This window comes from Pogona vitticeps, chromosome 4 (assembly GCF_051106095.1).
Source record: "Pogona vitticeps strain Pit_001003342236 chromosome 4, PviZW2.1, whole genome shotgun sequence".
NCBI lineage: Eukaryota > Metazoa > Chordata > Lepidosauria > Squamata > Agamidae > Pogona > Pogona vitticeps.
In genome coordinates this window covers 2,201,417-2,225,620 of record NC_135786.1, presented here as the reverse complement: position 1 = coordinate 2,225,620, position 24,204 = coordinate 2,201,417, and the positions used below count along the sequence as shown (strand labels likewise).

At 48.2% G+C, this 24,204-nt stretch overlaps 1 protein-coding gene across 1 annotated transcript; it reads left to right on the top strand.

Annotated features, from left to right (window-relative positions):
* The first annotated feature begins 1,079 nt into the window (after nt 1-1,079).
* Nucleotides 1,080-16,176, top strand: LOC110090904 (BPI fold-containing family B member 6). Its single transcript, XM_072996497.2, has 10 exons — nt 1,080-1,135; nt 3,068-3,159; nt 3,304-3,480; nt 3,969-4,013; nt 5,150-5,311; nt 7,865-7,932; nt 9,988-10,033; nt 11,911-11,974; nt 13,523-13,608; nt 15,808-16,176. The coding sequence occupies exons 1-10, from the start codon at nt 1,108-1,110 to the stop codon at nt 15,904-15,906; spliced, it is 867 nt and encodes a 288-aa protein (XP_072852598.2). The 5' UTR covers nt 1,080-1,107; the 3' UTR covers nt 15,907-16,176.
* Nucleotides 16,177-24,204: the final 8,028 nt, after the last annotated feature.

Below are 24,204 nucleotides of genomic sequence, written 5' to 3'. Positions count from 1 at the left end.
TCTAACCGTTAGGGTGCAGGAGAACGGACTGAGGCTGAATCCGGATAAGACGGAAGTTCTGAGGGTGGGTGCCCCCGTGGTAGGTGGCTTGGGTGGCTCTCTCACATTTGGGGGGACCACCTTGGCCGCGAAGAGTGGGGTCCGCAGCCTCGGCATATATTTGGACCCGACGCTCACCATGGAAACTCAGGTGGCGTCGGTAGTCCGCACCGCATTTTTCCATCTTTGGCGGATTGCCCGGCTGCGACCCTATCTTGACATGGGGGCGCTCATTACCTTGGTGCATGCGCTCGTAATCTCAAGATTAGATCACTGTAACACGCTCTACGTGGGGCTGCGTTTGAGGCTGACACGGAAACTTCAGGTGGTGCAGAATGCGGCGGCCAGGCTCCTTACAGGAGTGAGAAAATATCAACACATCTCTCCTACGCTGGCCGCATTGCACTGGCCGCCCATCTGTTTCCGTGTCAACTTCAAAGTTTTAATGCTTACTTATAAGGCCCTAAACGGTTTAGGACCTCGATATTTGGCGGAACGCCTGCTTCCACCAAGGTCTACCCGGATCACCCGCGCGAGTCAGGAGGTGAGGCTGAGGAGCCTGACGCCGAGAGAGGCCCGGAAGGAGAAGACACGAAACCGGGCCTTCTCGGCGGTGGCTCCTCGCCTCTGGAACAATCTCCCTCCGGCAATTCGCGCGGCCCCCACGCTGGGCACCTTTAAAACCCAATTAAAAACATGGCTGTTTATTCAGGCCTTCCTTCCAGCCAACTCTTGATTTTTTCTTACTTTTCCTTTTTATCTTTACTGCTGTTCTTGTTTGATTATTATGTATTTGTCTATGTTTTATTATTTGATTTTATATTTGGAAGCCGCCTAGAGTGGTCCGGTGGGCCAGATAGGCGGGGTATAAATTAAATAAATAAATAAATAAATAAATAAATAATTTTTTCCTGATATTCAACCGAAACCTAGCTTCGTGTAGCTTAGGACAAAGGGACAGAAGTTTGTGGCTAACAGTTGTAGACTCTGCTTTGGCCTTGTTTTGATCCTGATGGCCTTTTCTCTTTCCTTCAGATGTGCCCGGCAGCAGACAAAGTTGTGTCAATTATGGCTGTACGAATCGAGGACATGTTTGGTGAGGGGGGTTTGATCTCTCACGAGCCTTCTCCTGCCTGTCAGAGTGGGGTTCCCCTTTCGAACGGCTTCTCTCCAAGACCTTGAACTGCTTCTCTTGCTATACATTGCATTATAATAACTCTGCCTGTTAAAACAGAGAGAGAGAGCAGTAATCTTGTGCTTTCTCCTCCTCTGCATCTCTGCAAAGATGCCTCCTCTCTCTCTGTCTGTCTGTCTGTCTGTCTGTCTCTCTCTCTCTCTCTCTCTCTCTCTCTGGCACACCATGAACTCTGTGCATGCTCTCTTTCTGGCACTGTTCATGCCTCACTGGCAGTCTCACACTGTGTGGGAAAACAAACTGAAGCAGGAGTTCCCCTTGCTTTGCTCACTTGGCTATCAGTGCCAGGATCTGATCCCCTCTCATCTCCTCGTTGTTCCGAGCGGAGTGCTTCTCTGGTTTCCATGCTAAATGGTCAGAAAAGCCTTGTAATCATGAAAACAGTTGCAGTGAACATCAGACTAAATGGGACCCAATTAAATCATCGTGGTAATGGGGATTGGCTCTCCTTGCATTTAAAATGGACACTTAACAGATCCATCTAATTATCAATACTAATTAGTGCCTTCCAAAGAATTCTTCCATCTTGTTGAGTAGAGGGATCACAGCAGGCCTGAGGGCCATTTTTTCAAAATGGCCAGCAGCTCAAGGATAAATTTGCCTATTTCAGAAGGCTAATTTGCATATGTCATGCTTTTGAGTTCAGTGGTTATGGACTGTAGAAGTGGCTGCATTTTTGGCAAACTGGAAAAATCAGTGGAACTAAAAAAATTTAACTGAAGTTTCCCCAGTGACCATATTGTTGTTGTTGTTGTTGTTGTTGTTGTTGTTGTTGTTGTTGTTGTTGTTGTTGTTGTTGTTGTTGTTGTTGTTGTTGTTGTTGTTGTTGTTTTAAAAAACAACACAAAAATTGTGGGGGCATGGAAGACTCTGGGGTTGTCAGGGATTCTTCAAAACACGGCAAAATTGTGTCCCTCCACTGTACTGTCGGCAACAGCATTCACCTTGCCTCAAACCACTCGGCCAATTCTCCTTTAGCTCCTTTGGCAAGGTGGGAAGGGCCACGGTCCAATACACACATGAGGCGGTTGCCACTGCTCCAGGGATCCTGGCCACACTGTCAGATGACACAACTGACACCTATCCTTTCTCAAAGGACAAAGAGGGGCCCAAGTTACACCCACTGGACCGGCATCTGTGGGAGCATGGCTTCGAGTGATTTTGCCTGCAAAGTGCTGTGCAAAAATTTTAACAGGGGGCCGTCGAGAGCTTCCTTTTCTTGTTGGAATCATACCACAGGGCCTTGACTACACGAGAGAGCTCTGTGGGATAGTTCTGTGCAAGAGAAAAATCATTTATTTGCTCTCACCACAGTCATGGAGGAAGCTCCTCTGGCTCGTGTTTCATCAGATCTGCTCTGAGATTTCCACTATCCTCACACGAGTGTCTTAGGAATGATCATATCTACTACCCTGGCCACCTCCCTGCTCCAGAGATCGGCCAAGCTTTGGCAGCATCCTCTTCCAGCTTTGTCTAATAAACGTCTGCTGCTCCCCAGCTCTGGAAAGAGGTTATCTGTTTATTTCAATCAAGTTGAGACATCAAAGCCTTCTGTTGACCTCATTCTTATTCTGCAATAAAGTCAGGTTTACCCACATGCTACATTTTCCTCCGAGGGCGCCAGCTTCCGAAGAGAAGAATGGCTTTATAACATCAAAGATGAGCCCTGTGCATCCCAGAAGCACTATCCTGTTTCCAAGCGAGGTCACTCATCCCCGTCTCTCCAAGCAGCCCCCGAAACTAGACATGAGGGCGATCACTGAATCAACGGTGGTCCATTGCTAAGCAAGAGGTTGGAAATAATCTTCTGTATTCTTTTGCCTCCCCACCTAGTTGTGAATGAAATCGGCGATCACGGAACAATGCAGTATGAACTGGATGGCGTTCCTGATCTAGATGGTGAATGGATAGGCCTATGTTTGAGGGTAAGTGTGAATCGCTTTTTACCATTTGTTGGGAATGGAAGATTTGACAGAAGCCTTGCATCGTGTTGTATGCAAAACGACCCGGGCTGTTCTTGAGTTGCTTTCAAATTCCTGAGGCCAACATTCATCCTCTCCCCCTTTTAGCCTATATTCTATGACAAAGATGGAAAAGAGAAGGAAATCTCCAACGAGCCGCCACTTTCTGACGACCTGCCGGAGAAAAAGGAGGGCTCTAATGAGATCATTCTGCCAGTGAATATCCTCAATGCACTGATGGAATTATTCACAGACGATTTCAGCTGTGAAGTCACCGGTGCCGACGTGAGTAACAATCCCTGAGGTCTGTCACCATATCCGTTTTTCTTCGAATATGAGTAAAAAGTGTGATGTTTATATACGGCCCCATAGTGCTTAACACACTCTTGGGGTGGTTTACAATATACGGTAATTGCAAACCATAACTTGTCCCCCAGCTAGCAGGGCAGTCAATGTTACTGACCTCAGAAGGATGGAAGGCAGAGTCAACCTCGAGCCAACTACCTGAGACTAGGATCGAACTCAGGTTGAGAGCGGAGTCTTCGCTGCAGTCCTGCAATCTAACTACAGGGCTACAAGGTCCAAGGGCTGTTAAGGTGCACAAAGTTGTTTGAGTAGAGACCTGTTGGGCAACGAGGCAGCAAATACTTTGGAAATACTTGCAACTGGGTTGTAGATGCAAACCCCTTGATCTCACGCTGGCCTCGGACCTTTGCTGGTTAAATTTCCTATATTCTCAGATGGTTTCTTCCATTTCCCCCTTTTCTTTGCAGAGTCCTCTCCTCACAGTGAACAAGCTGGCAGAGATCCTGCCATCGGTGAGTGGGCCCATAGCATTTTGGGGCGGAATGCTGGTGAAACGAAGGGTGGATCTACAATACAGATGGATCCTGCAAAAAAGCATAGATGTGCTTTTGGCAACAACGTCACATGATAGTCACGTGATGTATGAACCGCGTCCGTGTTTCCTTGAGATACTGTTTAAGGCATTGCTTTTTACATTGCTGAATGGATTCTAAGGTGGGATCGTGTCCCTGTCCAGCTAGGAAGATTCAGAACGTTGGCTCTGGAATGGCAGAAACCTCTGTGGAAACCACATTTGGTTTGGGGCTTGGGTGCGACACCTGCCGACTCAGACTTTTAAACTGTGAATTCAGTGAGAAAACCAAACACATTTACCACTTCACCCGAAATCAACAGAAACCCTTGAAAAAAACCTTTGGAGAGAGCAAGCCAGGATAAAATGGCAGAGAAGCTCTTGAATTGCAGTAAAACCTGTGTTTCTCCAGGGGTCAAATCCAGCCCATAAAATCTCTGAAAACTGTAGCCAGTTTTGGGGCATACTTACAGCCACTCAGGGCTTGGCTTCAGCTTTCCCCAATCTTCCCTGGTCAGGAAAAATGAAAGTTGGAAAAACTTTCTATGCCAAAGAGTGCCAAAGCCACAAACACTCCTATGTCCAAGGAGTGTTTGCGGCTTTGCTTCTGTGTTGGTTCCTCCATTGAGCTCAGCTCCTGCCCGTCCCTTTGGTTTCTTTTGCATACAAACTAGCATTTTGTATGGGGAGAAAATCACTCTAGAAGGAAATAAAGTAGGAAAAAGTGTATCTTCACTTACAGTTACCATCTATAGTTACAGTCAGAAGAAAAAAGAGGAAAAATTGAGTCTCTAGTTTGCAGGAGATCCTGCATGTTTGCTGCTCGGAGGATGGTGAGAGAAAGAAGAGGAACTATCTACAAAACAATGGAAACAAGCAAACAAACAGGAAGAGGGAATGGGGGTTTGCCTCAAATCCCAAAGGTGGGAAAAAGAACTTTACCAGTCAGGTTAGCGCCAGAAGACAATCACATTCAGCTGTTAGGCCGTCCCTCCCACTGATAACGCAGTGTTTGTGCATATAGGAATGCTATTATCTCAGCACTGACAACCTTGATCTTAACTGCATTTCCCACAGATTAAAGATACGCTGCCTCCCTCGGGAAAAGTGAAGGTCGAAATACGTCCTGAAGAACCTCCCAAGTTTTCCTTGGCAGAAGGGAAGAGCTCTCTGGTTATCTTTCCCAAGGTCGACATCCTAATTCATGACACTGGGAGGTCTATCTTATCCTTCCAGATGGTAAGCCTATAATAATAGACTTCTTCTTCCTAGTGGCTAGTCACTCCTTGTTGGTGGATGCGCCACTCGTCCTTGCTCCTCGCCTTTCCTTCCACCCGTGAAACTCCACATGCGGTGGAACCACATGACTGATGGAGAGATAAAAGGACCAGCCGTTCTTCCATTGCTAAGATGCAGAAGCCAGGGGTGGGGAATTCGATGGACGTTATTGTACTGTGCTGTCCAGAGGAGCTGCCGAGAAGGCCTTCTTCAGGGAACGGCCCTGAGGATTCCATGTTGATCTGCTTGTGCAATGGTCTCCCACTGACAGGAGGGTATTTCCACCACCAGCTGAAGCCTTCTTTGTCCAGCTAGGCATCCGCCAGGTTGTGACCTAGTCCGCTGCTCTGGGACACTCCAGGTGTTTTCAAGAAATGCGCTACCGTTTCATGGTTTCCTCCCCAGATTTTACCGCCGTTGTGGTTTTTTAACTTTGCAGTTCTGCAAACCACTTTGGCATTTTTGAAATGGAAGCATGACAGAAACATCACAACTGGATAGATTAGCTGCTCATGGCAGATGTTATCCTGATGCTGAGCTTTGTCGGCCAGTCTGAGGTGGATGGGTGCATCACCGTAGGTTCATTTTGGTGGTGGTGTGTGCAATTCTCCAAGAGTTGTACAAGTTTTTCTACGCCCACCCTTGTTAGATGGCTCTTTGAGAGACAGGCTACCAAAGAGATCTCTGACGCATGAACCCTTCTAGGAGTGCCAATGCTGACACTGTACATGCCAGGGATATCTGGAGAAGTTTTGTTGTCGTTTAGTCCTTAAGGTCATGTCCGACCCTTCGTGACCCCATGGACCAGAGCACGCCAGGCCCTCCCGTCTTCCACTGCCTCCCGGAGTTGGGTCAAACTCATGTTGGTCGCTTCGATGACCCTGTCCAACCATCTCATCCTCTGTCGTCTCCTTCTCCTCTTGCCTTCACTTTTTCCCAACATCAGGGTCTTTTCCAGGGAGTCTTCTCTTCTCATGAGTATTGAAGCCTCAGCTTCAGGATCTCTCCTTCCAGTGAGAAGTTAGTTAGGCCTCCTTCATTCTTGGGAGACTATGGTAACATGCTCTGACTGGAGGACTTGGAACAGTGTCTAGTGTGGCTGAGAAGGCCGATTTGAGAGTAACCATCCCTTCCACATTGCAAACAAGTGCAATCTGTCCCCTGTTAGTGGCTGGGGGACTGCCCAGCTTAAGGCGGGTGGTAGCTACCTAGTGAGGTACAATGACCTCTCCCACCGTCGGAAGTAGCCCCTGGCGTCATGCTCTATGCCATTTCAGGTGATTTCACCTGTTCCATCTCTAAGAGGAGGCCTAGGACAACGATGACAACAAGGACAACGATGACAACAGCCACTCTTAACAAGAGCCAGTTGCTCTTCCACATCACCTGCTGTTTCCCTTCCTGGTGGTGGCACACGTGGCCGCTGTGCCACCAAGTCTATCTTCCTCTCTAAGGCTAGACATAATGCCAGAGACCCTTGAGTCCCCTTGTGCCGATCCAGAGTGCAATGGGCCCAGTGATGAAACTGGCCTCGGGTTCAGCAACACGGAGATCTTTGGACTCAATCCTGCCCATATAGTCATCAACCAAGAGAGGACACCCTGCGTTGATAAGCGGCAAGACCTTTTAGCATTCCGCTCATAATCTTTCATGTACGCCAGGTCGTGCAACTATCAAGGGCTTATCAGAAGTGCTTAGATGTGAAGGAAAGTGCAAACGTCACCCTCGGAAGCAACCGCCAGTCCTCTTCAGTGGCCAGCCTAGAAATCTAGTTCGGGATAACAGTGGCTTAGGGTAATGCCATGGGCATGGATTGCTCCAAAAAGAGGGAGAGAGGTGATTTGGAAGGACAGATTTGGAGAGAAGGCACAGGGGAAAGGAGGCAGCGATGGGAAACATGGTCTGCTTTTCCCCCCCTTCTGTTCCAGGAACTTCTGTCAGGACAGGTGGGGAAGGACATTTCGCTCCTGCCTTCCTAAGAGGGATGTTGGCATGTCTTTGGGTCTGAGTTTGAGTCTTTAGTCCTGAGACCCAAGACCCGAGTCCCTATTAAAAGCAAGCTTTTTCCCCCCAGGGAAAAAGGGAGGGGGTGGGTAGGTTGAGTGACGAGTTGAGTCTGATTTGAGCTGCTGGTGTGACTTAAGTCTGACTTTTTGCAGTGAGTCCCGCAACTCAACTCCTCATGCTGGCTTCCTAAGGCTTGGGTGGTGGTTGTCTTGGAACACCAGGAAGCGGGGATTATTGGAAGGGGTTTCCTTCCCCCCCCCTCGCTCATCTCATTTCGACCCAAAATCTCTCACATCTCAAAAGGTTTGAAATCAGAGGTTGAAGTTTCCATCTTTCTGAGAAAGCAAATTGCATCTCAGTTCTCATCGGGTGCCCGTTCAAACTCAGAGAAAAATGCCAGCTCTCGTTCCTTCTGCTTGGTAGATCAGAATCGTGTCATTTTTTGGCCCGGGCGGGGGAGAGGACACCTGCTTTTCATTGGATTTTTCTTCTGCTGTTTATCTGCAGACCCACGAATGGTTGACCAAATTTGCCGTGGACGATGAAAAGTTGAAAATCGAAGTGTATGAAGTCAGGTAAGAAACTTTGGATTCTAACCACCTTGTGAAACAATTTGTCAGCGAAAGATTGCGGCTTTCGGATTTCTTCCATGTTTATGGCTGTCTTCATACATGAAGTCTAAGACCCTTTTATGAGGTTGTGAAAAATTGCACCCGCAATGATGAAACGGCAATTGCCAGAGCCAAACCTCCGTGGATAGTCCAACTAGAACATTATTGCACATTAACAGGCCACGTTTTTTTCTCTCCATCAGCAGCAGGGGCTTCCAAGGGGACTGGGTTTTAATTGCCCATTGGAGGCAAAGTGGTCCCCAAAGACTGCTCCCTCCAGCAATTACCACAATTTGGGATTGGATTCTACTGGAAATGAGGAGCAGACTCACTTTGAGCATATGGCTGCCTGTCCTTATTGTTCCTTCTTCCATGCCAGCCCCTATAACAACAGCCGACCTCCTCTGTGTTTCTGATTGTAAACACTGAGCATTTCGGCCTCGTGGCCGTGGTGAGAGGCAAAAGCTGTCTGCCCTGTTTATATGCATGTTTGCATGTGTGAAGCAACAAGAGCTTTTCTTTAATATGAGGGCATCCAGACACCCAGAGCCCAAATCCAAGTGGTAAACATGACATTTTTAAGGCAATCACGCAGGTTGCAAACCTCCCTGGTCAGCTCTCTTTGTGTGCATTCAGGTTTGCAACCCGCCGCATTCCCAGTTTTGCAGTCACTGCAATGTCAGGCATGCGCTCGAATCTGCCGCAGGGTGTTTAAAACATATGTGAGTCCTTGCCCTTTGTGGAGATCCAGATTGACCCTTCTGGCGTGGGGCTGCTGCGGTCAAAACAGGGTCAGCGGAGCTCGGGAAGGAGATGTGATATGCCCTTTTGTGTGAACTTCCTGTTCAAAGCTTGTTCAAAGCCAGAGTTTGGGAGGAAAAAAAGGGGGGGGTTAGGCTCAAGGACAGCTGGGAAGGGCAGGGGACGGAAGTGGTCAAAGAGGGAGAGAGGCAAGCTAGAAGGGGGAGGAAAAGCAGCCCATCGCTGGCCTAAACGACCCCTGTCTGCTTGTCTGTCCTCTGTGCTCCCCTTTGGGCAGGGGGAAGGAGGGGGCAGAGAGAAAGGGGTCGGATTCACAGAGAAGGGGTGTGTGCAATCTTCCACCCACCTTGATCTCGCCAGTGGAGACCAAAGAAAGGGGTCCCCTCTTTTTACATCTTGTATTGCACGTGCGCACACAGAGAGAGTGAGCGAGCTTGGGATTGCTTGGTGGGGACGGGCCCATAGGGAACTTGGGCTGTGACAGCAGCAGCAGGCCCACAGTTCCGGCACATGCGCAGTCCAAGTCTTTGCGTTAGACTCCCAAGTCCCAAGTCTTTGGGGGGTGGGGGGAAGGACCAGGCTTGGACTCAAGACTTGGGACTCAGAACCCAAGCTGGACGACTCGGGACCCCAAGACCTGGGACAACCTCCCTGGCCATTCCCTTGCCTCCCTGAGATCTTCCAGAGAGGAAGAAGTGCAGATGCGACGGCCCATATCCCTAGGCTTTCCATTTCGCTGGGAAGGAAGACAAAGTGCTCCCCAAGACCAGCAGCCGATTCTGGATCTAGAAGCAACACGCCCTTAAGAGAGAAGCCAACCTATCTGTTGATGCCATTTCTTATTATTAAGTGTCTTAGTCTACGGTTGGCTCCCTTGTGCATGATCATCAATCAGCTGTGTGTGTGAGAGAGAGCAGGGCTTTGTTTGCACATCAGATGTCTCTGGCACTTGGGCTCTGCAAGCCTGGAGGGATAATGTTGTAACAGGAGGCAGGAAAATAAAAAGCACACACATGTGCTGTAAGGTGTGACCCTCTGAGCCCAAGAGGCTAAGCTTGAGAGATCTTCTTTAAAAAACAAAGGCAGCCTTTGAGGAAGGCCCAGAAAGGAGGCCGTCACTGTGGGAAACCCCTGAATGTTCAAGGAAGGCTTCCTAGGGGTAGAATGGGACGGTGGGGGGCCAGAGGGGGTGGACAAACTGACCTGCATAGACTTCCACCGGCCACTTTCTCCTCCTCCTCCTCCTTTATCTTGCAGAACCAGTGATGCCCGTGATTTTTCCCCATCGGTGGATGAGGCTGATGTAAGTTTCAGGTTCCTTTAAGATACAACCTTTAAGATCCATGTTGAATTATGTTGGCACCTACGTTTAAGGATTTCAGACCTTGAGATGTCTGCCAGGAGCACCGCCCTCCATGGTCTTGCACGGCGACCCTGGAGGATTGTTCACTCCTCCTTGTCCCAGCAAGGATTATTTTGCTTTGGACTTCCACTTCTGGTGCTGTTTTACAGGGATGTTGTGTCCCTTCCTTTCCAGCTCAAGTACAAACGGCAAAGAGATTCTGAGCATATATCTGAATGGCAAACTTGTCCTAGGAAGGATATTCTTCTCCAAATATTCAGCGTAACCTAGTGAAATGTTCCTTCACCGGAAACAGGTGGAACTAGGAGTGGGAATTCCACCAGCAGGCACATGTTGTACTGGATCACCGCCTGAACCTTTTAAAATCTCCTCTGGCATGTGTTCCAGGACATGCCATTATGTGTGTTGCTGGAATGGACAGAAACAGCATGAGGAAAGTTACAGGTTTGCTCCGGGACAACACTTAGAAAGTGTTTAAGATCACAAGTAACAGGAAAGTTCCTCCTTGACGACGGGGTGCAGAGCAGAGAGATAGTACCGATCATAGCGCATACCCTGGTGCTGAAAGGAACTGTGTTTAGGTGGACTTTATGCACATGGAGGAGGACGAAGGTGGCGCTGAGGGTTAAACCGCTGAGCCACTGGGCTGTCGATCAAAAGGTCAGCAGTTCGAATCCGTGCAACGGGCTGAGCAGCCGTGGCTTGTCCAAGCTCGTGCCCACCTAGCCGTTTGAAAGCATGCAAATGGATGAATTGGTACCACCTTGGTGGGAAATTAATGGCGTTCCATGTCTAGTCATGCTGGCCATGTGACCACAGAAAGTGTCTATGGACAAATGCCAGCTCTTCGGCTTCCAAACAGGGATGAGCTGGTTGAGTTGGACACAACTAGACCTCTGAGCTGGGCACAATTAGACTCAATCGTCAAGGGGAAGGTTTACCTTGACCTAAGCACATGGAGCCCACCTGCAAGGAGAGGGAGGAAGAGTTCCACCCACAACCCATTAATTAGGGGACGACAACAGTCTGAAGAAGGGGAGGCACTCTAGGAAGCCCCTCCACATGAGCCGGACCTTCTCCCCAAACTGGGGTACCGGCAAGGCTATAGGTAGATAGAGTAGCCTCCTGTTTAGAAGGCTGTCTTTCCGTGTTGGAAGCTAACGTTCTGCCCTCATCCCATGTGGCCTTCACATGCTTTGAGCACATATGAATAGGGCTTCTCTTTCCTGTCCTACCACCACCACCGAAGGTGCTCAGGATCTCAGTGGTGGGACACAAAGCAGATTCCCAGTTTATTTGCTGATACCCCCAAGGAACAAGACCAGTAGGGCTCAGAGTGCTTAGAGAGGGAGCCATTCATTGCACCAGGGCTCAGAGCCAAAATCCCAACCCTGCAGCTAGAAAGATGCAAAGCCGTGGAAGACACTGTGGCCAAGAAGATGTCACTCTTCGGACAAGGTCCCAGCCCAGACAGAGTGCCTTTCACAACTGTCTTCACACCCGGGAGTATTTCTCAGAGAGCCAGGTGGGGAAAGGGCATTTCAGGACAAGAATCCTTTCACTGCCAAGAGGAGTTATGGATCCAGTGGTCTGCCATCTGCAACAGCTACACAGAATTTGATAAGGAAAATGCAGCAGAAGGAGGCTTTGTAGGTTGAGCAGCTTTCGGAAGAATCCAGAGTTGCAAAAGCAGTTGTCAAATGTTAGCCTTAAAATTAAAAAAACCCACAACAAACAAACAAGCCATAAGGACAACACATCAATTTCATGTGCAGGTTATGTCCGGATGGTAATGAAGGTTTGGCCTCTTCTTCTAGGTAGAAGCACTGAAGGGATACATGGAAGATATTGTAAGCGGTGTCTGCCTGCCAAATGTCAACAGTAAGTGATGTTGCATGGTGTAAATGGTCCATGACACAGCCAGCTGTTTTGAAAACCATTTTTAGAAATGCTTACGAGAGTCATTTTCCTTGGCTTGATCGGGTAACCTCCCTGGCAGAGTGGGGGAATGATGTAGATATAATCTATCTTGACTTCAGCAAAGCCCTTGACAAACTGCCCCATGATATTCTGATTAGCAGACTAAAGAGGTTTGGGAGATACAGATGGTTGCAGAATCAGAGAGTGCTTATGAATTGTTCCTTCTCAAACTGGGGGGAGATAGCAAGTGGGGTACCCCAGGGGTCTGTCCTCAACCCCGTGCTCTTCAGCATTTTTATTAACGACTTGGATGAGGAGCTGCAAGGTGTATTTATCCAATTTGCAGGTGACACGAAATTGGGTGGAATAACTAATACCTTGGAAGATGGGAACCAAATCCAAAAATACCTTGATAGGCTGGAGCACTGGGCTGAAAACAACAGAATGAAATTCAACTGGGATAAGTGTGGGGTCCTACACCTAGGAGAGAAAACAAACAAACACACACAGTTACAAGATGGGGGGGTACTTGACTCAATAGTACTATGAGAGAGAAGGAATTTTTGTAGATCAAAAACTGATTATGAGCCAACACGGCAAGGGGGCTGCAAAAAAAGCAAATACTATTTTAGGCTGTATTAACAGACATGTAATCCCCAAATCCCATGAAATACTACCTCCCCTCTATTCAGAACTCGCTGGGCCTAATCTGGAGAGTCCTGTGTCCACTTCTGATGTCACATTTAAGAAAGAAGTCGATAAACTGGAGTAAGATCAGAGGAGGGTGACAGGGATGATCAGAGGACTGGAAACCAAGCCTTATAAGTTAAAACTGAAAAAAACTGGGCATGGTTAGTCTAGAGAGAAGAAGACTGAGGGGAGATAGGAGAGCACTCTTTAAATACTTGAAAGGTAGTCATAAAGAAGAGGGGCAGGATCCGTTCTCCATCATTGTAGAGTGCAGGACTCATGACAAAATGGGCTCATGCTGCAGGAAGCCAGATTTAGGCTGAATATCAGGAAAAACCTCTTAACTGTTAGAGCAGCGTGACAATGGAACCCAAGATCTTGATTGATGGTGAGTGCTCCAACACTGGAGGCATTCAAGAGAAAATGATACAACCGTCTGTCAGATCTGCTTGGATCTGGATGGAGTTGGACTCAATGGCCTCTGAGGCCCCTTCCAACTCCGTGACTGTGATTCCCAGTTGATTGCCGTTGCTCCATCCCCCCAATGCCTCCCAGTACTGACAGTACTGAGCTAGACAGCTGATCCCTGTCATTATGCTGTGTGAGGAGAAGCTCTGGGCTTTGACATTAGAGCTTTCCTGGCTGAGATTCCTGCCATCTTGGCATGAAGCAACTGTGGGAGACTCCTCGGTGGGTGCTTGTTTCTGTTTGTATGCGGTGCGTACGTAGAGAGGAGGGTGTTCTTACACTCAGTGGCTGAGAAGGAAGGGTGAGGTGAAGCCTGCTCTAAAGACAGCTCTTTCCACTTCCCTCTTCCAGAGATAATGGCTGACAATAAGATGGCTCTCCCCAACATGATGGGGGCGACCTATTCTGAGTGTGAAACGTCCATCACGAGCGTCAAGGTCAGTTTGCAAAACCTCGCCCTGCTTACCCCGATTTGTTCCTCCAGGTTCAAAGGAGAGGCTACACAGAGCTTTGTCGACACATTGGTTAAATATAGATTCAAATCCATCCTATTCTGACCGGTCTCTGGGTTAGGGCGCAATCAGTAAAACCACGGTAAAATAATTTAAAATGATCCAGCTATGTTTAGGCAGCTTGGAACAGCTTGGCAGGTGAAAATATAAACTACACAGTCTGGAAACCAAGCCAAGAGTTCTCTTGGTGCACCACCCAGCTTGCACTACGCTATGTCCTTACCGTCAAAGCCCTACCTGTCACTAATATTGTCCAAAAAAAGGGAACTGGAATGGATTCATGGCAAGGACTTCCTAGAACTGGGATATTAGAGCTACGAAAACCTTTCTCCCGTCACTTTCAACGGCAGGGGACAGAGGGGGACCCTCTGAGGAGAGCGGAGCAACTGGACAGATGTATATGGGAAGCATTCCCTCCCTCAGATGCCTCTGTCCCAAGCTAGTTAGGGCTATCGAAGTCTTCACCAACATCTTGAACTCAGATCGGAAGCATATTGGCAGCCAGTGTCGTTATTTTGGAACTGAAGCTCGTGGCACTGTGGTCAAAGCTGCAGTACTGCAGTGAAGACTCTGCTCGTGAGCTGCGTTGAATCCCAAAAGGCTCCGTTAGCCAGCTCAAAGTTGACTCGACCTTCCATCCTTCTGAAGTTGGTGAACTGAGTTCCCAGCTCTCAGAGGTGCAGGTGGGGGCAATGGGCTGCCTACCTAATTAAATTGCAAACTACTCAGAGAGAGCTTTAAGCACTACAGGGTGGTATTTAAGCAGCACACTTTATACATGTTTTGAAAGGTGCTCCTGCCAGTAGTTTAGCGGCCACATATTGCACTTGCCACAGCATTGATATCATCTTCAAGGACAGAGTTCACTGCAGTAACCTAAGGAGGGTGATTACTACGTGAATAACTGTGGCTGGATTGCTTCCATTCCGGAGGACGGAATGAACTGAAGCTGGTTCCAAGCGCTCGGATCCTTCGAGCTGCTGGTGACAGAGGTGGGTCTAGGAGACCCCGAGACGAGTAGCTGGTCTTCTGGAATGTGTGCCTAGGTCACCTCCCAAACCACGATGTTCACAGGAACCACCAAAACACAGGGTCTCCATCCTGTTCGGATTCAGTTTCTTATCTAGCTTCTCAAAGGGCCGGACAGACTGAGCACCTGCACATCCTCCCCGGACTCTGTAGGGGAAAAATGAGTGGGATGTTGTCCGTATACGGGAGGTACCAGCTCTGAAACCTCTGAATACCTTATCTAGTGGCTCCATAGAGATATTAAAGAGCCTAAGGGACAGAATAAAGTCCCTGGTACCGGATTCCCGCTGTACCATATGAAAATGTCTACCATTCTTTAGCGTGGCATTTATTTGACCCTCTTTTGTACTTATCTATTTACAGTTTTTCGGTTGAAATATTGTCTTTTAAGGGTGTAAGCCACCTTGGGTCCTTCGAAGGAGAAAGGCGGGGTAAAAAAAAACCATTTTAAATAAATAAGCAAATACTTGTTAGCACCTTCCTGGCCAGCAGATTGAAGAGAAGAGGTAAACCATAGTGAGCTCAGCCTAAGGGCGATGGCATTGCTTCCGTTGAAAATTTGCAGACCTTAACGAGAGGGTTCAGGTTTGAGACTCTAGAGACGAAGGAAGCCCGGATCGGGGCCTTCTCAGTCCTGCTCAAATCTGGCTCAATAACACTCAGATGTAAGCCCTTGGCAACGCTGGCCACGGAAGACTGAATCATTCTTTCTTTATTAGAGATCGCCTGTCATTTAGGGACAGACGTCTGGAAGTGCTGAAAGACCTACGACGGTCTTATTCTACTGCCTTGCTTTATTTTGTGATGGGTCATCTCCGGAACAATGATGTGATTTTTGGCTCAAACAATGGGTTATCTGTAAGGGCTAGCTCGGCCCCGGGCTCTCCCAGTGGCGTTGGTGGAAAGGGCAGCTTTCCACCCGCTGTCTCGCCCTCCAGGTTGGTTTACCAAAATTCCCAGACTGCTCCCTGTTTTGGATGTTCCCCACCTACCCCGCCTTGCCTCTCCCCCCCCCCACAATTCTTGAGGGCTGGTGCTGAAAAAGGTCCCGGGGTCTCCCAGAGCATTAACCTTTCTGGTCGTGCCTTTTTGCAGGATGCTCTGGCCTTCGATGTGACTCCCAAGGATTTGCCTATGGACCTTGTTGCTCTGGCAGACAAATTCAGCCATATCCAGAAAAAACACCACTATTGAGACGGGGAAGCAAGAGGCCACGCTCGGTGCACCTGCCCCTCAGCTTTGCTGCCCAAACATTGGAATCCTGCCCAAACTAAGGGAAAAAACAGCACCTGCACAAGGCTAGAAGCTCAGCCGGGATCTTGCTCACAGGGGCCGTGAACACCACTTGAGCATTCCTTACTTACCTGAGAAAAGGTGGCCCCTTGGGGTCCCATCAATCATTACCGCCTGGCAACAGATTTGGCTGTTTTTCATCTTTCTTCAATAAATGCTTCTGATTCTGCATTTTTCTTTTCTTTTTTTAAACAAACGTTCACATGGCTGATCGCAAATGTGAACGGGAGATCAGGGTTGCCTCTGACACCCCAAAACAATTCTGGGATCCAAAGGGGCTGGGCTGAAGGCTAAAGACAGGTGTCCAGAAGAGCGAGCCCTCCTGGGCTGGCCCACGGGACCAGCTGCTCCGGAAAGCAGAACCCAGATAAGCCAGAAACAGAGAGAGCTTGGACAAGTTACTGGCTCGAAGGACAACTCCCATGGTCCTCTGGGGGGACCATGGGAGATGTATTCTAAAATGGAAGAGTTCCAAAATCTGGCCAGAAAGAAGGGGAGCTGTGCCAACTCAAGGGGTGTATAATACGGGGAAGGCGTTGCTCTGGACTAAATACCTGGGGAAGGTGGGTGCTCTGGTGGAAGCTCAAAGGGGCAGCATGCAGGTTTTGACCATGGGGAAATGAAAGACCAGACAGGGCAACAGGGTTTTTAAAATAGCGATGGGTAGGAGATCTGGTGGTGTTACGGCTGCAATGCTAAGAACAGCCAGCGGTACCCATTGTTGAAAGCCATGTCTGTGGAAAGCTTTTCCGTACCTCCCAGGATGGCAGGATGGTGAGTCAGGAGTGACAGAGAAGGCAGGAGGGATGGCTTATGGCCTGAGCCAGGAGGGTCACCGCCCACCCTAAAAATCTGGGCCACCTATAGAGTAGTCAAAGTGCCTGGGAAGACCTGGGAACGTACCCTGTACTCTGAAATCTCAGGGCCTAAACCTGGCACCCCTTTCTGGAACTGTCTGCCTCCTGGGCATGGCCTCTGAACAATGGAGCTCCTTACCCCAAACTGAGCCCACAGGAGCTGCCAGTCGGAGCAGAGGGCTGAGAGGCGCCTCAGTAGTTCAAATTCTTGGAGGTTCTTCTTTCCCCTCTCCCTCAGTTCACCACAAACACCACACACTTTATCCTGGAAAACCCAAGCAAACAATGCACAGTATAGAGCACCCAACCTTGCAGCTGGTTTTTCATTTCTGTCCTGGACACATCCTTTGGTAGAGTCTTTTGAGCCTAAGAATGCAGGGCCTCAGAGACCAGTCCCAAAACACAGCAACATCATTTGCAAGACGTGAGGGAATAAGAAAACTCCCATTGTGATGCTCAGATGCCTTCTGCAGTTAAGGGATTCCTCCCTCTAATGGGAAGAGGCAGAGGAACTCGAGACCAAATTGCTAACTTGCGCTGGATTATGGAGAAAGCCAGAGAGTTCCAGAAAAATATCTACTTCTGCTTCATTGACTATGCGAAAGCCTTTGACTGTGTGGACCACAGCAAACTATGGCAAGTTCTTAAAGAAATGGGAGTGCCTGACCACTTTATCTGTCTCCTGAGAAACCTATATGTGGGACAGGAAGCAACAGTCAGAACTGGTCATGGAACAACTGAGTGGTTCAAAATTGGGAAAGGAGTACGGCAAGGCTGTATATTGTCCCCCAGCTTATTTAACTTATATGCAGAATACATCATGCGGAAGGCTGGACTGGAAGAAACCCAAGCCGGAATTAAGATTGCCGGAAGAAATATCAACAACCTCCGATATGCAGATGATACCACTCTGATGGCAGAAAGTGAGGAGGAATTAAAGAACCTTGTAATGAGAGTGAAAGAGGAGAGTGCAAAAAACGGTCTGAAACTCAACATCAAAAAAACTAAGATCATGGCCACTGGTCCCATCACCTCCTGGGAAATAGAAGGGGAAGATATGGAGGCAGTGTCAAATTTTATCTTCCTGGGCTCCATGATCACTGCAGATGGAGACAGCAGCCCTGAAATTAAAAGGCGCCTTCTTCTTGGGAGGAAAGCGATGACAAATCTGCACAGCATCTTGAAAAGCAGAGACATCACCTTGCCAACAAAAGTCCGAATAGTCAAAGCTATGGTTTTTCCTGTCGTGATGTATGGAAGTGAGAGCTGGACCATAAAGAAAGCAGACCGCTGAAGAATTGATGCCTTTGAATTGTGGTGCTGGAGGAGGCTCTTGAGAATCCCCTGGACTGCAAGGAGAACAAACCTATCAGTTCTAAAGGAAATCAACCCTGAGTGCTCACTGGAGGGACAGATCCTGAAGCTGAGGCTCCAGTACTTTGGCCATCTAATGAGAAGAAAAGACTCCCTGGAAAAGACCCTGATGTTGGGAAAGTGTGATGGCAAGAGGAGAAGGGGATGACAGAGGATGAGATGGCTGGACAGTGTCTGTGAAGCAACCAACATGAACCTGACACAACTCCGGGAGGCAGTAGAAGACAGGAGGGCCTGGCGTGCTCTGGTCCATGGGGTCACGAAAAGTCGGACACGACTAAACGACTAAACACAACACAACACAACCCTCTAATGCAAGGTGATCTGTAACATATGGTTTAGCCTTTAGAGGCTCATTGGCTCTTGCCTGGCAAGTTTTATGCTCAAGGAAAGCAGCAACTAAATCAGCCAAGTCTTCATTGAGTCTTCTGCTTTCAAAGCAGGCAGGCACTTGTATGGAACAGCAATATTCTCACGCCCCTTCATACTACCTGCCATTAGCTGGTATTCTGATAAGGTTACCTTTGAAAAGGTCTCTGGATACATTTACTGAGCAAAGGGTCTCCTGAAAACTGTCAAGGGAGTGTTGTTTAGTTGTTAAGTCATCCCCGACTCTTTGTGACCCCATGGACCAGAGCATGCCAGGCCCTCCTGTCTTCCACTGCCTCCTGGGCCAAATTCATGTTGGTTGCTTCAATGAGAATGTCCAAACATCTTGTCCTCTATCGTCCCGTTCTCCTCTTGCCTTCACATTTTCCCAACATTAGGGGTCTTTTTCTCTTCTTATGAGATGGCCAAAGTACTGGAGCCTCAGCTTCAGGATCTGTCCTTCCAGGGAGCACTCAGGGTTGATTTCCTTCAAAATGGATAGGTTTGCTCTCCTTTCAGTCCAGGGGACTCTCAAGAGCCTCCTCCAGCACCACAATTCGAAAGCATCAGTTCTTTCACAATCAGCCTTCTTTATGGTCCAGCTCTCACTTCCGTACATCGCTCCTGGAAAAACCATGTCAAGGGATACGATGCAGCAAAGCGAAGTCTTTGCTCCAGTCCCATTCAGGGAGAGCATGACAAGCTAGTCAGAAGGGCAAGACATAAAAGGAGTGAAAAGGGCTTTTACCTTTTGGGTTTGGAGAAAAGCACCAGCCAGGATTTCCAGGGAAACGTACCTTCAGGTGCCTGTGCATGGGACTCAAGCTCCAGGAAGCTAGATTTAGGCTGAATATCTGGAAAAAACATCTTTACTGTTAGAGCAGTATGATAATGGAGCCAATGACTTTGGAAGGTACTCCGACACTGGATGCATTTAAGAGAAACCTGCACAAGATCTGCTTTGATTTGGATTCCTGCTTTGAGCAAGGGATTGGACTTGATGGCCTTCGAGGCCCCTTCCAGCTCAACGATCCCTTGATTCTGTGATTCTATACCAACATGACTACCCTTACTTTCATTGATTCTTAGCTGATAAACTTGGGGAATGCCTGCTAATGGAGTCTACACTTTTGCTGTAACCCACTCTCAGATACTTGCCTGCTATTTTTTGCAGCAGGTCCTACTGCCCCGTTTGCTCACGAGTGCCTTCCTACAATCCTTCCCCTCCATTGCTCTTTTCTCTTTCTAAAGACTTGTGAAATTTGCCTTGTGGTCTGACTATTCCTGCTGCCCAAGTAATCTCATAAGCTCGTGATTTTAGCATTGCATTGTTGTACGGGATTCTCCGGACCATTGACTCTCTCAAGGAGGCCCACTGGGGCACTGGACCCCCAGTCTCGGGCTCTGCAGCCAGAGACCCAAACCACTGTGTTTGATTCATGCTGTTTTATTGATTTTTCTGTTGTTGCTGTTGTTGCTGTTGGTGGTGGTAGTAGTAGTAATACAGTAGTAGTAGCAGTCATAGTAGTAGCACATTTGATGCATTTGCTGTCAACTGCTCGGAGCAGTGCTTTGCACTAACTAGGCAATACAAGAGCAGGATAAACAAACAAACAAACAAACTGATAAATTCCTTTGTGAGCTCTGATTCTGGACTGTGATCCAAGACCACTCCCCACTGTTCTTTGCAGACCTTTTCTGGAAGCTTCTGCATCGGTTCAATTGCTTTTTTTTCAAACAGGGAAGATCTCCAACTACCTTGAAAAGGTCACCCGAGAAGGATGGGGAAGAGAAGAGAGCCTCTTTGTCATGAAGGGCATTATCCCATTAGCTAACCAGGCTTGTCACCAACCCAATGACCTTTATCAAAACCTTGCTGGTTTTGGCTTCTTGTCTCCTTAAGCTGATTTGGCTGAAAGCCCAATGGGGATCAAAGCCCCTGATAATATGATACCCAGTTGTGAAGTCATCCTTGTGTGCCTTGCGGGCCTTCTTTTGAGCCTGCAAAGTTGTGGGTTTCATTACGCAGCTGGCACAATGGCAGTATTTAAAAGAGCCTTGTTGCCGGAGGAGAACCTCACGCCCAGGATTGTTGATTTAGCTGATAAGCTGTTCTTGGAACCTTGAAATCCGTCCAGGATAAACTGGCCTTTTGAATACTTTGTTGCTTCCCACCAGAAGCAGAGGACAAGCAGAACAGATGTAGATCCTTTGTAGAAGCCCACTTGCCCACCCCGCCCACCCCATAACACTGCGGGCTGTACCTCCCACACCCCAGGGTTATTGGCTGTCAATTCACTAAAATTCTTGACAGAGAGCAGGGAACATATAATCCTCCTTCATCCGCCCACTCAACATGGCTGCAGCTGAAAAACCATCCACAAACCCTGAGGCTCCATGAAAAGCAAGCATCCTCAGGATGTGTTCATGGCGTTTAGTGAAATCTGGTCATTCGCCTTGCCACCAAATGCTGAGAGGAGGTTGGGGGGGGACATGAATTAGTCCCCCAGAAACAAGAACCTCTCTGCTGACAGGTCCTGCATAGAAGCTCAGACTTTGTGGGATCTAGGCTGTGTGTTGGGGGGGCTGGGATGATAAAGGATCACCAAAGTGTATGTGAGGAGGACCATTTGGCAAAATGGGTGCTTTTCCTGACAAATTGTTCAGTTACTCCTGGGAAGAAGGAGGCACAGTTCCCCTATAACCATCCTATTAGAAGGGGACCCTCATTTCTGGTCCTTGATCTTTCCACCAGATTCCAAGAAGCTGACACAGAATCGGTCTCCATTGATGGACCAGAGAGCTATGGGTCATGGAAGAAGGCAGGATCTCCCCACGCCTGGAGATGGTTGCTGGGGTCTAGTTGGTGCCAGATGAAAAGCCTGGGGAACAGAAGCTTTCTCAAGGAAACCACTACCTCTCTCGAAAGTTACTGCCCTGGAGAGTTCAGACTCTTGGCCACTGCCCTGCATCATCCTATAGCCACTCTACAGCAGCCTTCACTGGTTGTGTTTTTGTTGGCTTTTTTAAAAAAGTGGCTGCTTTTGTCTTGAATAATAGTTGTGCTGTGCTTAGGGATGTCTGCCACCCAGTGAGTGGGTGATACTGGAAGGCTAGGGCTACTCAGTCTTTGGCCCAGTAGATGTTTTGGACTTCACTTCCCTGAAGACCCAGCTGACAGCCTAGACCAGTGGTCCCCAACCTTGGGCCTCCAGATGTTCTTGGACTACACCTCCCAGAAGCCTTCACCGCCACCTCTGCTGGCCAGGATTTCTGGGAGTTGAAGTCTAAGAACATCTGAAGGCCCAAGGTTGGGGACCACTGCTCTAGACCATGGTGAAGGATCCTGGGAGTTGGAGTCCAGGCCTCCTGGAGTTCCAAAGGCTGAGAACCACCGCTGTAGATGCCAGACTAGGGGCATCAGCCTCTGTTTGTCTCATCCTCGGGTGCTAAGACAAGGGACCTCAGACTGGCCAATGTGATGACAGCTGCCCGTTTGTCACAACAAGTTTTCAGGATTAGAAGCATCCAATAAGTTGTCTGAGTCAATTTGAACAATTGGTCACTCCTTCCAGGCTTGGCTGTCTTTGCCTGGGTGTTATGGGTATTCGGTTCTGACAGGGCAAGAAGATTAATTTTGAATGGGACAGTGTGCGTGAACTATGGTGGTGACACCAATAGGAACAAAGAGAGCTCCTTGGTTTGCCCAGAAGCGAGAAATCGTGCCGGGGTTGACACCTTTTTATTTTATTTTATAAATTTATACACCACTCCATTCATGCAAAGCACAACTCTGGGTGTCTAACACAGTGGTCCCCAACCTTGGGCCTCCATATGTTCTTGGACTACAACTCCCAGAAGCCTTCACCACCACCTCTGCTGGTCAGGATTTCTGGGATGTCACAGGTAACCAGGGTAGGCAAGCCCTGATCAAATTTACTCACACCTGCCACCAGCCCGGTGGCTGCATTTTGAACCTACTCTGATTTCTGGGCAACCTCAAGGGCAGCCCCATGTAGAAGGTGCTACAGTAGTCTATCATAGTGATCACCAACACATGCACCAGAATCCTGGGGGCTGCCTCATCTATGTAGGGGTGGAGTTGGGTGATACGCCTCTGCTGATTAAAAGCTGACCTGAACAATCTGGGCATCCCAAAAGAGAGCTGGATCCAGGAACACACCCAGGTGGAGGTGTTTTGTTGAGTCAAGACAGCCTGAGTCAAGGAGGGCAAGAGTTTCGGAAATATTCTTCGGCTCTCCGGTCCAGGGAGCTATCCAAATGGCATAGTCTGCCACCTGGTGACAAAAGTGATACTGCAAATAGTGGATAGATCAGGTCTTACAGATTAAAATTAATTAGTGTATAAAAACAAACAACTTGGTCATCTGAAGAACAGTCATGGGATCTCAACAGCATCCATGCCGCCTGGACATCACAATCTGGGAGCTGTAATGAAGACACATCACACATATTTTGTTTGTCTTTATTTTTATTGTATAGACAACTCATGTGGAAACAGCAACAGAATCACGCTGTCCAGATGTTCCGTCCTGTAGATGGGCATTCCATGCTTCCCACAACCCCTACTCCTTCCCCGGTCCCCTGCAATATTCTGTTTTTCCCCATTAACATGTTCAGTCTACAGGCATTGAACATATTCACCCTCTCTGGCACAATTTTTTCGAGCATGTAGGGAGGTGTTGCTTTTTACTTAAAAAAAACCACAAACAAGCTAAAATACATAAACGAAAATACAAATCGACTATGTTCCCCACCACCCTAGTCGGGACCTTTTACAGTAATTCTCTTCTTCCTCTATCTTTATTCGTCTTCTTCCTTTATTGTCCTTTATGTATTTTATGTTTATGTTGTAGTTTAACAATTTTTTTAAAAAAGCAAGCAAAAAACAAACCAACCCCTGTGCTCAGCAAACTTCAGGGCTTCTAGAGAGATGAAACAAGTGTCACATCATGGAACCACAGAGCTGAGAAGGAAACCCCAAGGGCCATCTATTCCAGCCTTCTGCTGTCAAAGTAGGAAAAAACGCAGCTAATGCATCCCTGATGGTAGCTATCTAAATTATGTTTAGTGACTCCCAAGGAAGGAGAGCCAGCCTCTCTCCAAGGCAGACGGCTGTGCTGAGGAATAGCAGGGAGGGGGGACACGTCATGGGATCTGCTATCAAGTTGGACTTAAGTCACACCAGTGGCTCGACTCAGACTCGATTCACCCCCCCCCAATTACTCAGACTTGACTCACAACTTGGAACCCACCCACCGACCCTCTCTCTATTTTCTGAAGTAAAGATTAGGCATCCTTCAGTCTTCAAAATGGGAGAGGCCATGATGCACCGCCTGCCTCCAGGCTGAACGCTCAGATGTCAAGGTTCCCCATCTGTTGAGGTCCATTCCTAAGGCCTTCAGATCCCGCTTGCAGATGTCCTTGTATCGCAGCTGTGGTCTCCCTCTGGGGTGATTTCCCTGCACTAATTCTCCATATAGGAGATCCTTTGGAATCCGACCATCAGCCATTCTCACAACGTGCCCAAGCCAGCGTAGACGTCGCTGTTTCAGTAATGTATGCATGCTGAAAATTC

Bases quoted from the DNA above. Each gene is read 5' to 3' on its own strand.
- LOC110090904 (XM_072996497.2), top strand. From the start codon at position 1,108: ATGGCTGTACGAATCGAGGACATGTTTG. The intron at 7,933-9,987 runs GTAAGAAACTTT...TTTATCTTGCAG, and splicing joins ATCGAAGTGTATGAAGTCAG to AACCAGTGATGCCCGTGATT. The intron at 10,034-11,910 runs GTAAGTTTCAGG...CTCTTCTTCTAG, and splicing joins CATCGGTGGATGAGGCTGAT to GTAGAAGCACTGAAGGGATA.